The sequence below is a fragment of the Hypanus sabinus genome, chromosome 24, assembly GCF_030144855.1.
Source record: "Hypanus sabinus isolate sHypSab1 chromosome 24, sHypSab1.hap1, whole genome shotgun sequence".
In the NCBI taxonomy this organism is placed as follows: Eukaryota; Metazoa; Chordata; class Chondrichthyes; order Myliobatiformes; family Dasyatidae; genus Hypanus; species Hypanus sabinus.
Window position 1 is genome coordinate 37,110,066 of NC_082729.1, and position 16,367 is coordinate 37,126,432.

At 46.8% G+C, this 16,367-nt stretch overlaps 1 protein-coding gene across 5 annotated transcripts in view; it reads left to right on the top strand.

The window, feature by feature from the left end:
• The first annotated feature begins 8,925 nt into the window (after positions 1-8,925).
• The window catches only part of hcfc1b (host cell factor C1b), a 159,358-nt gene continuing 151,916 nt past the window's right edge, over positions 8,926-16,367 (top strand). For 2 of the 5 annotated variants that reach the window (XM_059949640.1, XM_059949643.1), the window contains exons 1-2: positions 8,927-9,112; positions 13,925-14,050. In XM_059949640.1, coding sequence (XP_059805623.1) covers positions 8,953-9,112; positions 13,925-14,050 — 286 coding nt within the window. In that variant the 5' untranslated portion in view covers positions 8,927-8,952. Of the gene's footprint in view, positions 9,113-13,924; positions 14,051-16,367 lie in introns of all 5 variants that reach the window. The other 3 variants (XM_059949644.1, XM_059949641.1, XM_059949642.1) reach the window with 3 other exon arrangements.

Here is a 16,367-nt window from a genome sequence, read left to right on the forward strand (position 1 = left end):
ACAACATCAACTGATTCTCCTTTGTCTATCCTGCCTCTTATTTCTTCAAAGAATTCCAACGGATTTGTCAGGCAAGATTTTCCTTTGAGGTAACCATGCTGACTGGACTTATTTTATCATGTGCCTCCAAGTGCCCTAAGACCTCTTCCTTAATAATCAACTACAACATCTTCCCAACCATTGAGATCAGAGTAACTAGCCAATAATTACCTTCCTTCTGCCTCTCTCTCTTCTTTAAGAGTGGCGTGACATTTGCAATTTTCCAGTCTTCCAGAATCCAGTGATTCTTGAAATTCATTACTAATGCCTCCACGATCTCTTCAGCCACCTCTTTCAGAACCTTGGAGTGTACACCATCTGCTCCAGGTGACTTGTCTACCTTCCGACCTTTTAATTTCCCTGGAACCTTCTCTCTAGTAATGGTAACTTCACACACTTCATGATCACTGACATCTGGAACTTCCACCATACTGCTAGTGTCTTCCACAGTGAAGACTGATGCAAAATACTTAATCTGCCATTCCCTTGTCCCCCCCCCCCTTACTACCTCTCCAGCAGTCTGATCTCCACTCTCACCTCTTTTACACTTGATGTATCTGAAGAAACTTTTGGTATCCTCTTTAATATCACTGGCTAGTTTATTTTTGTATTCCATCTTTACTTTCTTAATGACTTTTTAGTTACCTTCTGTTGGTTTTTAAAAGCTTCCCAATCCTCTCATTCCCGCTGTTTTGTTCTATTATATGCCCTCTCTTTGGCTTTTATGTTGGCTGTGACTTCCCATGGTCATGTCATCTTTTTTTAGAATACTTCTTTCCTCTATGAGATGTATATATCTGGTATTTTTCAAATTTCTTACAGAAATTCCAGCCACCGCTGCTCTGCCATCATCCCTGCCAGTGTTCTTTTTCAATTAATTCTGGCCAGCTCCTCTCTTGTGCCTCTGTAATTTTCTTTACTCACTGTAATACTGATACTCCTGGCTTTAGATTCTCCTTCTCAAATTTCAGGATGATGTCGATCACATTGTGATCATTATCCCCTCAGGGTTCTTTGACCTTAAGCTCTCTAATCAATTCTGGGTCATTGCACAGCACCCAATGAGAATAGCTGATTCCCTTGTGGGCCCAAACATGACCTGCTCCAAGAAGCCATCTTACAGGCATTCTAGAAATTCCCTTCATGGACTCCTGCACCAATCTGACTTTCCCAATCCACCTGCGTATTGAAATCCTCCATGACTATTTTAACATAGTCTTTTTGGCATGCATTTCCTATCTCCCGTTGAAACCTATAGTCCACATCCTTACTACTGTTTGGGGGTCTGTATAGAGTTGTCATTTTAACCTTGCAGTTCCTTAGCTCAGCACCTTCTGACCCTGAGTCACCTCTTTCTAATGGTTTAATTTTATTTTTATGAACAGAGCCACGCCCTCTGCCTTCCTACCTGTCCTTTCGATACAATGCGTATGGCTTGGAGATTAAGCTCCCAGCCATAATCTTCTTTCAGCCATGATTCAGTGTTGTCTATAACATCAAACCAATCTGTAACTGTGCTACAAGTTCATCTACCTTATTCTGTGTACCACACACATTCAAATATAAAACCTTTAGCCCTGCATTCACCTTTTTTGGTTTTGTCCACCTTTTACGCTGCAACTCATCCTGTTGACTGCAACTTTGCCCTGTCATCAGCCTCTCCTTGCTAGGAGTCTCACTACATGCTGCCTCTGTTTGTAAACCAACCTGAACCTGGGTCGGCAGGGCCCTTAGAGTTATCAAGGATTCCTCCACCCCCATCCATCCAGCATTCCCTTTGACTTTCTATCCTCGGGCAGGAGACTCTGATGCATAAAGACTAAAACAGTCAGGACGGGAAACAGCTTCTTAGCTCAGGATTCTGAACTCCCTGCTGCATCCCACTCGAAGTGTCACCGGATGATTTGTACTACGCCCTACAATATTTAATTTATGCCCTTTACTTTGTTTATCTCTGCATAATTCATTTGTAGTTTTAATTTTTACTTTCCTAAGTTATGTGTGTTACGTGTACCCTGGTCTGGAGAAATGTTGTTTCTTTTAACTATATACACATATATAGTTAAATGACAATAAACGACTTGACGTACAGTTTCACCTTGTGCTACCTCAAAGCACTGACGAGATGAAATGATCTTTATGGTGGCCTGGAAAGCAAAGCTTCTCACTGTTCCCCGATACATAAACCAATATCCTGTTTCAGAGATAAACCATTGATTTTACACCTGTCATCTACCCCTCGCCAATAGGCAAACTACTACTACAACATCAACTCAGACCTAGGGGGCCAGTGTCGGGCACGATGACAGATTCTCCACTCCTCCCTCTCCCTCATCACTGTGTTCAGTTCATCTACGAGCGTGATGACCATAGTCCTGGGAGGGCACCCAGGGTTCATCCTCCTGTGCTTGGGTGCCCATGTGATGACTAGGCTGGCAGGTAGCTCAGGGTGGTGTAGACGGTGCCCCGCTGGTTTCAGTCTTCTCGCCTCGATTTTAGTGGTGAGCATCGGTAGGTCATCATAGAGCTCGACGTTCATCATGTGCTGTTGCCAACTCACGTCAAGAGCCATCCGGAGAGTTTGTGTATAGCAGTCATCTAGTGACTTTCTCATGGCCTTGGTGAGTGTCCACGTCTCGTGAGAATGGACTCTGACTGCTATGAAGATCCTCTTTTTGAGCCTCTGGTCAAGTTTGACGTCCGGATTTCCTTCATATCGTTCATTGCCATCCATGCCGGCACCTTCCGTATCTTTATGTCCTTCTCCAAACTCGTCATTCTTCACCCGAGGTACTTGAAGTCTAAGACTTTCTTAATGGTATCATTCTTCATGGACTTGAGAGTACCTTCATCGCAGTTGAATGCCATGTACTCTGTCTTTTTAGCGTTTAGGTGAAGTCCAACTTTGTTGCACTCAATATCCACTTTTGTCAGTAGCTGTTGTGCTTCCTCCATCTGGTAGGAGAGCAACAGGCAAGGCTCAAAGTAAATTTATTATCAAAGTACAAATATGTCACCATACACCACCCTGAGATTCGTTTTTGTGTGGGCACACTCAGTAAATCCATAATAGAATAATATTCCCACTGCTGTCTGTGAAGAGTTCATACGTTCTCCCCATGACCGCATTGGATTTCTCCGGGTGCCCTGGCTTCCTCCCACAGTCCAAAGACATAGCGGCTGATAGGTTAATTGATCATTGTAAGCTGTCCTGTGATTAGGCAAGAGTTAAACACAAGGGATTGCTGGGTAGCTCATAGGGCTGGAAAGGCAGACTCCACACTGCACTTCAATAAATAAATAAATAATCAGAGCAGAATCAATGAAAAATCAACCAGTGTGCAAAAATCAACAGACTCTGCAAATGCAAAAATAATAAATCTTCATCATCATTATGTACATGTCATATGACATCATCATCATGCACCGTGTTGTATGATGCGGGCGATCATGTAACCATGACTGTTCTTGGTAAATTTTTCTACAGAAGTGGTTTGCCATCGCTTTCTTCTGGGCAGTGTCTTTACAAGATGGGTGACCCCAGCCATTATCAACACTCTTCAGAGATTGTCTGCCTGGCATCAGTGGTCACATAACTTTACACTTCCTTTGGTAGAGACATATCTCCACCTCACCACCCGTAAGCAATAAATATCGAGAACATGAGATAACGGGTCTTTAAAAGAGAATCCATAGGTTTGTGGAACAGTTCAGGGATGAGTCAAGTGAAGTTATCCCCTCTGGTTTAAGAGCCTGACGGTTGAGGTGTAATAACTGTTCCTGAAGCTGGTGGCGTGAGTCCTGAGACTCCTGTTCCTCCTTCTGGGGAATGGGGGCAGGTCACAATGGCTGCTTAACCCACGGACCTTGCACATCGTTGGGATGTGATGAAACTGGAGCATCTGGGTGGGTGGGGGGGGGGAGTTTCGACAGGGTCACAGGGAAACATGCAGACGCACACACAATGGCAGAGTTTGGAATTGAACCTGGGTTCTCTAGCACAATGAGACAGCCGCTCTAACCATTTCCACCCACAAACTGGAAGAGTTTTGCTGCTGTCATTAAGACTGGGTCGTGAACCAGATTGAGATTCCACCGTTGCTGTGATCTGGTTCCCTGCACCTTGGCTCAGATTCCAGGCTGGGGAATGTGGGATTCCTTCTGTCCCAGGAGACCCAGGCAGAGGCACAGATAGAGATGTACACATACACACATATGCACAGACACACATAGACAGGCACACTCAGAAGCCCACACAACAGACACAGACTTACACAGAAAAACATAACACTACAAACACAAACACAGACGTACAAAGAGACACAGGTATACACACACATCCACACAGTAGAGGAGCGAGAAGACCGAATCTTTGGAAAATTCTCCCAACCTTCCCCCCCACCCCCGCCACCATCAAGTCACCAGATTTATCCCTGCCACTTGTGGGGTCCTGCTGGGTCTGCCGAAGGGGAAAAGGGCGTGGGGGGCTTTACTCACTGTGCTAACGCCCTCAGTGCAAGGGGGGGGGGGAAGGAAGAGTGGCAGGGAATTCTAGCACAAAACCCCTAGCCCCCAACGCTTTCACCCTCTACCTCCATTGGCTCCCACAGACCGAGGTGGTTGGGTGGGTGGGGGAGTGTACAACAGTCCGTGATGTCTGAACCAGTTCAATTACCAGTATAAACCTTCTCTCATCTCCGGGAAATTGGGGGGAGGGGAGTGTATTCTGAACAGATCAGAGAGTGCCTCTGGAGTGTTAGAGAGGGAGGGGTTGATCGTCTGGGACCAGAGATTGGGTGGGCACGGGGATGGGGTCAATATGCCATGACATTTGTTAATGTGGCTGAAGTACAGAGCAAAACAAACACAAACTATAAACTGCAAGAAAATTTCTGTCTGTGAAGGTGGGGTTATACATACAGTATAAGGAGATAAAGAGAACAAACAGATTTGTCCGTAACCCATTCCCTCCCTGTATCCGTGACCTCCTCCTTCCTTTCCACCCCTTTCTATCTCCCATCTCTGAAACACCCACCCAACTCTCTGAGTCCCTTCGTTCCCTGAGCCCCTCCCCGTCTCTGTGATCCTCTCCTTCTGCTAAACCCCGTCATCTCTTCCACTATGCACGGAGCGACCACTCCCCGCTGAACATCGACGGCTCCTCGGTATTGATCGTAAAGAGCACCAAATTTCTTGGTCAACACCAGCTCCATAGCAAAGAAAGCCCAGCAGCGTCTGTACTTTCTGCGAAGGCTGAGGAAAGTCCATCTCCCACCCCATATCCTCATCCTGAGCAGCTGCATCACTGCCTGGTTCGAAAATTGCACCGTCTCGGATCGCAAGACCCTGCAGCGGATAAGAAGATCATCGGGGTCTCTCTTCCCGCCATCAAGGACATTTACACCACACGCTGCATCCGCAAAGGAAACAGCATTATGAAGGAGCCCACACACCCCTCATACAATCTCTTCTCCCTCCTGCCATTGGGGAAAAGGCTCCGAAGCATTCGGGCTCTCACGACCAGACTAACAGTTTCTTCCCCCAAGCTATCAGACTCCTCAATACCCAGAGCCTGGACTGACACCTTACTGCCCTATTGTCCTGTTTATTATTTATTGTAATGTCTGCACTGTTTCGTGCACTTTACGCAGTAGTTTTTTACATAGTTCAGTGTAGTTTTTGTAGCACCAGGGTCCTGAAAAACGTCGTCTCGTTTTTACTATGTACTGTACCAGCAGTTATGGTCGAAATGACAATAAAAGTGACTTGACTTGACAATGGACGTAGCAGCGGTTACAGTTGCAGCTGCCGACTGATGACCGGAAGTGACGAACGGAACGTGATTGGCTGTTGGCCGTCCCTACTCAGCAACGGTCCGGGGTTGCCAGGGCGACAGCACAGTTGCTATGGAGACGGGCCTTCGGCGAGGACGTGGGGTACTACGGATCCTTTATTAGTAATCTTCCAATTTGGGATCGCTACAAATACTCTCTGTAAGGCCATAGCTGGGGTTGCCCACGGCTAGAGATCATTGGACGCCCGCGGAGTGTATTACACCGCAGTAACGTGCCGGACAAAGGCCGCTTTGTCTGCAGGCCGGATCTGGGGCGGGGTTTGCGGCCTTTGATTGACAGTGAGCTCTTACGTCGAAATCAGATTGACCAATCAGTGCGATGCTTTGGCAGGACTTCAAACTTCATTTCTTTTCGCCATCTTCAATAAAACAATTTCGTTAATATTCTGGTACATCAGCAAAGATCAAACATCGTTGATTGTTATGAAGTGTATTAGAACCATGCAGAGAACTGAAAGAGAAGGGCGTGCAGTTCGTGGTTGCCATGGGAACTCGGTTGGAGTCCGTCTGCGCGCCCGCTGCTGTGACGTAACATCCGGCCCTCAAACCTGCGAGAGTGGATTCCCGCCCCAGTGAGGGAGGGAAAATGTTGGCATCGAATATAAATTTGCAACGGGTGCATTTCATCTCGGGCGACTCTGATTCTGATTGTGGTTCAAGCCGGATGCGGGAACCGTTGCCATAGTTACAGATTAATGACGCATGCCTGGTCCAATACAGCCGACTCTGAATCTGCTGGGAATATTTTTTTGTACATTATTACCCCCCCACCACTACGTTTAAACGAATCTGGGGAGGTTGGTGCCTGCCTCTCGGGCTTGTGAGCGGGGTTTTACAGCCACTTTGTTGGGGGCGTGGTTACCAGCAAAGAGCTGGCGTGACGCCGAGCCGGCGGAGGCAGTGGGCGGGGCCGTGGATTCTGAGCCTATGAGCGAGCACGGCTCCGCCAGCGGGAATGACTGACGTGACCCCGCTCCATTCAGTTCACAGCCCCCCGGTGATGTCACTGGCTCCAACCTACCTGCGCTCAACGACATGTAGATATGGAAAGTTGCCGGGAAAAATCATGGAGGATCCCACCCACCCTGCTCATGGACAGTTTGTCCCACTCCCATGAGGGAGGATCCACATTAAAACCACAAAAACAGTTACTTTCCCCAAGCCCCTTTATTATGTCCTGTCAGACATCCTTATGACAGCCTAGCGTCACTTTACGCACCTGGTCAATCCGTGTATTTATTGTGATTATTATTGTTATTATTATGTTTTTTGTCTTTTATGATATTTTTGTGTTTCATGGGATCCAAGGTAAACATTTTGTTCCGTTTTACACGTGTGTACAGGGAATGACACGAAACAATCTTGAATCTTATGCACAGCATTGATATACTGAGCCATGCCATAGGTAAAAAAATGAGCTAAGCAGGGAGCTACGCACACAGCACTGTGATGTACCTGTGCTGATGGGAAGTCAGAAGGAAATGTTTTTGCCAACTTGTACGTCTTCGAAAGCAGCATTCATCATCAAGGACCACTACCATCCAGGAACCTCAGAAGCCTTAGATTCTACTGCACCAGGCTCAGGAACAGTTATTACCCTTAAACCATCAGGCTCCTGAACCAGTGTGACTGACTTCACTCACCACTACTGATTCGTCGATCTACAGACTGACTTTCAAGGCCATGTTCACTATTATTAGCAAAGTATAATTACTTCTTTATTATTAGTTGTACTGTTTTTTCCTTTTGTACTTTGTTTGACAGCCTATTGTTTCAGACATTCTATTGAATGTCTGTTATACCATTATGGCATGCAGGAAAATGAATCTCAATTTAGCGTATGGAGACATCTTCTCTGTGGATCGTCAGCTTGTCATGGTCGAGATGCTTGTGAGTTCTCGAGAATGATGATGTCTATGGATTACCAAGGTCACCAAAAGCAGGAAGATCAAGAGCCAGCTTCCAAAAAGTGATTCAACCAAGACCTCAATGGTGGAGCTGGCAGAAGATGATGGCGGTGAAAGCTGCGGTCATCTTAAATTTCACACCATTGGACCCTGACCCTGCCTGTGCGCCAGCATCCCAGCATAAACAGAGACATGCACAGGCATTCTCCTGTAAGGGAATACACTAAATCCAGGATATGCGGATTCTGGATTAGCCTCTGCAGCCACTTGAAGACCCACAAATAGACAACCCATTTGGAGAGCATCCTACTTGATTTGGATGTTTGCACTGCTGCTTTGATCAGAAGGTGAGGGGCTAGGGTGGGTGGAGAGCTTGTGTTGTTTTGCCAACAATTACATGCAGGCTATGTGGGGGGAGGGGTGAAATATAACCCCAGCACAAACTTTTGCTGTGTAATGATGCATTTTAATGTGTTAAATATTTTTTAAAAAATTAAGGTGGCAAGGTGGAGATACGTCTCTACCAAAGGAGCAATAAGATGCTCCTTCCCTCCGCTAGCCTGCAGGTCACCATTGGGCAAGGTGTAGCACCTGCTTAGCCCCCCAATCAGGGTTATGTGAAGCTACGGGGGGGGGGGGGGGGGGGGTAGGTGGTCATATGAGCAGCTATTGCATATCACCAGTCCTGGTTATGCAATCACTGTCACCAGGCAAATAATCTCTGAAGAGTATTGACAATGGCTGGGGGGGGGGGGGCACGTCCTGTAAACTCTGCCCAAAAGGCAACAATGGTAAACCACCTCTGTTGAAAAATTTGCCAAGTACAAATACGGTCATGGAAAGACTATGATCGCCCACATCACAAGCAAGAGAAAATCTGCAGAAGCTGGAAATCTGAGCACACACACACAAACTGCTGGAGGAATTCAGCAGGCCAGGCAGCATCCATGGAGAAGAGCGGACCCTTCCGCAGCTGAATCCGAACGTGGCGGGCGAACGTGATCAACAGCGAGATTGGGCCCGCCGGTAGGGATTGGATGGGCGTGGCTAAGGCTCGTCGAGTGACGTGGCAGGGAAGGGGGCGTGGTGGATGGGGAGGAAGCCCCGCCCCTTTCCCCCTCCCCCCTCGCGCGTGCGCGCCGCCGGCGGAAGATGGCCGCCTCCATGCTGAAGTGGAAGCGCGTCTCGGGCTCGAGCGGTCCGGTGCCGCGGCCCCGGCATGGACACCGGGCTGTCGCCATCAAGGAGCTGATGGTGGTGTTCGGCGGCGGCAATGAGGGCATCGTTGACGAGCTGCACGTTTACAACACAGGTGAGGAGCGGGGAGGGGGAGGAGTGCCGTCCGGGTGAGGGGGGGGTGGTTGGTTGGCCGGGAGAAGGCTGAGGTAAATAAACCGGCGGCGTCCTTTTTTATCGCGACAGCCGCTCGTCGGAGGGATTCTGCCGCTTCTCTCCTCACCTTCCGCCTCCTGCACCGTCCCTCGGCTTTGGTTTGAACCGAGTGGTGAGGCCTGGCTTGTTTTATGCGGGGAGGGGGAGGGCGGTGACGTCATGTCAGACAAGATGGCGGCCGCCACAGCAGCGGCTCTGGCGCCAAACTGCTGCTTGAGACAAATCCCCCCTCTCTCTCCTGCTCCCTCTCACTCCACCCTCCCTTCCCTCAATCTTTGCAAAATTAAATTTGCACCCAGTGCATCCCACACTGCTGCCTCTGAGCAGCTTTGCACTTTGCTTTTCTAGTTTTCGCTCTCATTTCGAGTCTCCTTTTTTCTATAGTCTCATTTGCAATCGTCGGTCCAAATGATCTCTTTCTTCCTTGTATTTATTTGCGGGAGATTCATTTCCTTGCAACTTAGCATTTTTAATTGCACTTCTAATGGTCTTGTATGATATGTGTGTGATATTACTCAGAATGGAAATTTTAACTGAATTTTAAAAACCGTTTAAACTATGTTGTTTCTATACATGCACAAAGCATTTTAATTGTAAATTCTAATTAGTTTCAATTTGCATTGATGTAGCAAATCTGTGTTTTCTAAATTCAAGAAACGAGTTCTAATTTGTTAGAAAAAAATCATTGTACTCTTAAAGGTTGCAGCATCCTTTAATGAAAAATTATTTTAATATGTATTTTTAGTTTCATTTTGAGTACACTAAGTTTGCTTAATGGCAAACCTGCAATCTTTAGAATAAAATTTGCAAATTTCATGTAGCAAGTTGATGGCACTTCAAAGGCTTCTGAGTTTCTCTGTTAAAATGCAATCCATTTTAAATTTTTCTTTCGTGATTTTTTTCCTTACTGGATTGAATAAGATGATTTCTTGCCATGGTTTAGGATCTTTTGTTATGTTTTACAGTGTGGGATTGAATGAATGAATTGACTATTTCTTACATCCTCCACGTTTGTCCTTTATGTCTTCGTCTGAAATGTGCAATGTACAGATTATAATAACGTAATAAATTGCAAGTACAGTAAGATATTGACCGTTCTGTTGTATGTAGCTTAGAAATACAATTGTCAGCATGAATTAATCAGTCTGATGGCCTGGTGGATGAAGCTGTCTCGGATCCTGTTGGTCTTGGCTTTAATGCTGTGTTTCCATTTCCCATATGGTAACAGCTCGAACAGTTTACGGTTGGGGTGACTCGGGTCCCCGATGATCCTTCGAGCTCTTTTTTCGCACCTTTCGCTGCAAATGCCCTGAATAGTGGGAAGTTCACTTCCACAGATGCGCTGGGCTGTCTGCACCACTCTCTGCAGAGTCCTGCAATTGAGGGAAGTACCGTTCCTATACCAGGCAGTGATGCAGCCAGTCAGGATACTCTCAATTGTGCCCCTGTAGGAAGTCCTGAGGATTTGGGGATTCATGCCGAACTACTTCAACTGTCTGAGGTGAAAGAGGCATTGTTGTGCATTTTCATCACATGGCAGGTTTGTGCAGACCAAGTGAGATCCTTGATGACGTGTATGCCGAGGGTCCTGAAGTTGTTTACTGTCTCAACCCCAGATCCATTATGTCAATAGGGGTGAGTCTGTCTCCGTTCTTCCTGTAGTCTACAACCAGCTCCTTTGTTTTTTCGACATTCAGGGAGTGGTTTTCTTGACACCACTGTGTCAGAGTGATGACTTCTCTGTAGGCTGCCTCACTATTATTGAGATAAGGCCAATCAAAGTAGTATCATCTGTAAATTTAATTTGCAGATTGGAGCTGTGTGTGGCGTTCAGAGAAGGGTATAAGGACGCAGCCATGGGGGGGTGGGGGGTGGAAATGAAGACTCCACCTTCAACACCTGTGTTGAATGGGAACCATTTGAGTTATTGTGTCAGTGTGTCAGTAGTCTCTTAAACTTCACTAGTGTATCTGCCTGCACCACTGACTCAGGCAGTGCATTCCACGCACCAACCACTCTCTGAGTAAAAAATCTTCCTCTAATATCCCCCTTGAACTTTCCACCCCTTATCTGAAAGCCATGTCCTCTTGTATTGAGCAGTGGTACCCTGGGGAAGAGGCGCTGGCTGTCCACTCTATTTATTCCTCTTAATATCTTGTATACCTCTATCTTGTCTCGTCTCATCATCCTCCTCTCCAGAGAGTAAAGCCCTAGCACCCTTAATCTCTAAACCGGGCAGCATCCTGGTAAATCTCCTCTGTACCCTTTCCAATGCTTCCACGTCCTTCCTATAGTAAGGCAACCAGAACTAGATACAGTACTCCAAATGTGGCCTAACCAGAGTTTTATAGAGCTGCATCATTACCCTGTGACTTAAACTCTATCCCTCGACTTATGAAAGCTAACATTCCACAAGCTTTCTTAACTACCGTATCTACCTGTCAGGCAACTTTCAGGGATCTGTGGACATGTACCCCCAAATCCCTCTGCTCCTCCACACTCCCAAGTATCCTGCCATTTATTTTGTACTCTGCCTTGTGGAGGGTACTCACTCGCCTTGTGTACTGTATCAGTGGAGGGTATCGGTGCAGGAGCAAACCCTCTTTCAGAATCCTTTATTTACTAAGGCAATGAAATGGTAAGTCTTTCAAAATGCCATTAACAATTCTGACCATTGTATCCAGTAAATTCTGAATATCCCTTTTACCTCTTCACTCTAAGTCCTCTTAAAACCCTCTCAGCTACTGTAAGCTATGAGCCCAGAGGTCATGAACACCAGTGCAAAATAAGACTCTGACCACAGAAGAATGGTTGTGGGTGGGGGGTGGGGGGGTGGGAAGAGAAACTGTGTCTGAGGGTTAGGAGAAACATGGAGTGAGTGTCATGTTAACCCAATGTGAATAGGCAGGATACTGTGGATATGTGGTCTGAAGCAAAGCTCAGACATCTGGGTCCATATGATATATGAACTGAATTAGGCCAGTTGGCCCATTGTGTCTATTCTATCATTCCATCATGGTTGATATATTATCCCTCGCAATCCCATTTTCTTGCTTTCTCCCCATAACTGTTGATGCCCTGACTAATCAAGAACCTATCAACCTCCACTTTAAATCTACCCAATGACTTGGCCTGCACGGCAGTCTGTGTCAATTAATTCACCACCCTCTGGCTAAAGAAATCCCTCCCCATCTCTGTTCTAAAGGGGCATCCTTCTTTTCTGAGGCTCTGTCCTATTGTCCTAACTCTCCCCACTTCAAGAAATATCCTCTCCATGCCCACTCTAACTGGGCCTTTCAATATTCAGTAGGTTTCAATGAGATCCTGCCTGATTCTTCTAAACTCCAGCGAGTACAGGCCCAGAGCCATCAAACAAAGCCTTTGCGTGCATCCTTTCAGTCCTGGGATCCATTGCCGTGAGACTCCAATGCCAGCATTGGGCCCAAAATTGCTCAAATACTCCAAGTGAGGTCTGACCAATGACTTACAAAGGCTTAACCTTGCTTAGAAGGTATTGCCTTCTCATAATAAAGGCTAGCATTGCATTTGCCTTCCTTCGTTGCCACCGACTGTGCTGGACTGAGGGGGGCTGTTGCCTGCTTCAGGCTTTGTGTCTGAGGACTCGCTTTCATTATGAAATTGTTTGCACAATTTGTTTCTTTTTCTCTGCACATTGGGTTTTGGACGGTCTTTTTGTTAGGGGTTCTTTTGAGGTCTGTTTTGTGGCTGCCCGTAAGGAGACAAGGTTGTATAATGCATACATACTTTGATAATAGGCACACTTTGAATTTAACCTTTAGGGAATCCTACACAAGGACTCCCAAGGCCCTTTGTACCTCCGATTTTGGAATCAATGCCAATTGGGGATTTTGGCTGTTGAGTGCCTTTCATTTTTACAAAGACTTTTTTTTGCAACTTCAACAGTACTATAGCTGTGTAGATGGGTGGGAGGCGGAGGGCTTGTTTTGTTGCTGCTTGTGGGCACATGATATTAGCCTGGGAATGTATGGTGACAATTGTGGGCTGCTCCCAGCATATAATCCAAAAGCCAGAATTAAGCCATTTGGTCCAATGAGTGTGCTGTCGTTCCATCATGGCTGACTTATTATCCCTCTCGATCCCATTCTCCTGCCTTCCCCACACAACCTTTGATACACTTACTAACCGAGAACCCATCAACCTCTGCATTGTATCTACCCAATGACTTGGCCTCCACAGCCATCTGTGGCAATGAATTCACCATCCTCTGGCGAAAGAAATTCCTCCATCTTGGTGCTCAAGGAATGTCCTTCTATTCTGGGGGTTCCCAATCTTTTTTATGCCATGGACTCCTACCATTAACCGAGGGGTCCATGGGCTTTATTTTGGGAATCCTGTTATATTCTGAGGTCCTGGATTCCCTCACTACAGGGAAAAATCCTCTACATCCACTCTGGGCATTCAATATTTGGTGGGTTTCAATGAGTTCTCTCTTCTGCCCCCCCACTCTTCTAAACTCTAGTGAGTCACAAATGCTAACCCTTGTATGTTAACCCTTACATTCTCGGGTTCATCATCCTTGAGTTTGGTTGTTAATGCAAAAGCAAATTTTCAGAGTTTTGATGTATATTTGATAAGTGAAATTGATCAGCAACAGCAGAGATAGTAACAGTAACCTGTTCCCATTCTGATCTCTGTGTGGTCCCCAAGCATCTCTGTGGTATCCGTAGACACTGTATGTTTTTTTCTCCAGGGTTAACTGGACACAGACGTACCCCTGGAAAACTGCCAGGCAGCCAATCTGGCCCAAGTCCTCTGCTGCTGCTTCCAGGGCCCATCTTTGCCGACCCTAGGAGTAAGTTTACTTCCTGCACACTAGGTGAGCAAAGATGATGGCTGGGCTAAAATGCAGCCAGAAAGTGAGGAGCATTCTGGGCAGATATATGAGTAGGGGCTGCAGCCTTGCACATATTGTACTCAGTTACTTCCGGCCCTCAGAAGTGACAGGCAGGCAGAACACATACAATTACAGGGCCTTGCTCTATGCAGCACCCTCCACTCCAGGTCCTCTGTGTACAAGTGAAGCACGCCCACATGAAAAGACTTCCACCCTTTCATCCAGATGGACATACTGGCTGCCTCAGCGTGGCTGGGCAATGAACAAGGGCTCGGAATTGGAGGGTGTGGAGCAGGAACTCAAGACAGGTGCCTCCTCCCTGCATCTCTGAACAGTATTATGGGTGTCAATGAGAGTATCGTCTGGCTCCAGGAGTGTGTGATATGACAGTGTGGAGGGAGCTTCACTTTGTGTCTGACCCCAGGAGTGTGTGATGGGACGGTGTGGAGGGAGTTTCACTCTGTGTCTGACCCCGGGAGTGTGTGATGGGACAGTGTGGAGGGAGTTTCACTCTGTGTCTGACCCCGGGAGTGTGTGATGGGATGGTGTGGAGGGAGTTTCACTCTGTGTCTGACCCCGGGATTATGTGATGGGACGGTGTGGAGGGAGTTTCACTCTGTGTCTGACCCCGGGGGTGTGTGATGGGACGGTGTGGAGGGAGTTTCACTCTGTGTCTGACCCCGGGAGTGTGTGATGGGACGGTGTGGAGGGAGTTTCACTCTGTGTCTGACCCCGGGAGTGTGTGATGGGACGGTGTGGAGCGAGTTTCACTCTGTGTCTGACCCCGGGAGTGTGTGATTGGACGGTGTTGAAGGAGTTTCACTCTGTGTCTGACCCGGGGAGTGTGTGATGGGACGGTGTGGAGGGAGCTTCACTCTGTGTCTGACCCCGGGAGTGTGTGATGGGATGGTGTGAAGTGAGTATCTCTCTGTGTGTGAAGTGTAGAGGGTAGTGGAGTGCTGTCTCTCCATAAAGGTGTTTGATTGGGATGCAGCCAGTAAAAGCTTCAGTGCTCGTTCCACTAGGTTCTGTCCTGCTGTTATCAGACTCTTGAACGGACCTCTCATGCAGTAAAAGATGAATGCTTGATCTCCCAACCTGCTACGTTGCAATTGATTTGTCTCTTTGTAATGTGGTTTGTCTGTTACGGAGCCACAGTACCTCAGTGGTTAGCGAGATGCTATTACTGCTCGTAGTCTCCTAGAGTTCAGAGTTCAGTTCCACCTCAGTCTATTTGGAGCATGTACGTTCTCCCTGTCAGTGCATGCGTTTCCTCCCACAGCCCAAAGACGTACTGGTTAGTATGTTAAGTGGTTCAAAGTATATTTTATTATGAAAATACATATATGTCACCATATACAACCTTTAGATTAATTTTCTTTTCCCATACTCAACAAATCTATAGAATAACCATAACAATCAGTGAACAGCTGCCAAACTTGGGCTTTCAACCAGAGTGCAGAAGACAACAAACTATGCAAATACAAAAATCAATAAATAACAAACAAGAGAAAATCTGCAGATGCTGGAAATCTCTGCAACACACACACAATGCTGCAGGAACTCAGCAGGCCAGGTAGCATCTTTGGAAAAAAAGCACAGTCGACATTTCAAACGCATAAATAAGCAATAAATATTGAGAATATGAGACGAAGAGTCCTTGGAAGTGAGTCCATTGGTTGTGGGAACATATTGATGATGGGGGCAAGTGAAGTTATCTGCTTTGTTCAAGAGCCTGATGAGGGGTAGTAACTGTTCCTGAACCTTGTGTTGCGAGTCCTGAGGCTCTTGTACCTTCCTGATGGCAGCAGCGAGAAGAGAGCACGTCCTGGCTGGTGGGGGTGCTGGATGGTGCGGCTCACTGGGCTGGAAGAGCCTGTTTCGCAGTGGATCTCAAAAATGTGCAATGATTGTTGGTTTTTGTAAATAACTTTCTCTTTTTTGTCATGGAGACAGAAGACTTGCTGCAGTAGTGGAATTGACCCTCTGCGTTTATCGTGTGCCTGAGGGTGCCATTGTTCTTCTGGAATTCTGGCTGATTTTTGTGTGAGACCTTGAACTGGGACTGAGGACTGCCTGGATGTGGGAGGTCCTGTATTTCTAAATGCTCATCAAACAGTATTTAGGGGGATCTTGGGGGGGGCAGTGGAGGAACCTCTTCTCAAAGGGTGGTGTGAGGTGGAACAAACTGCCTGCAGAAGTAGTGGATGCGGGCTCGATTGCAAAGTTTAAGACAAGGATTCCCAACCTTATTTATGCCCTTCCTTTAACTGAGGGGTCTGTGGTTGGGGACCCCTGA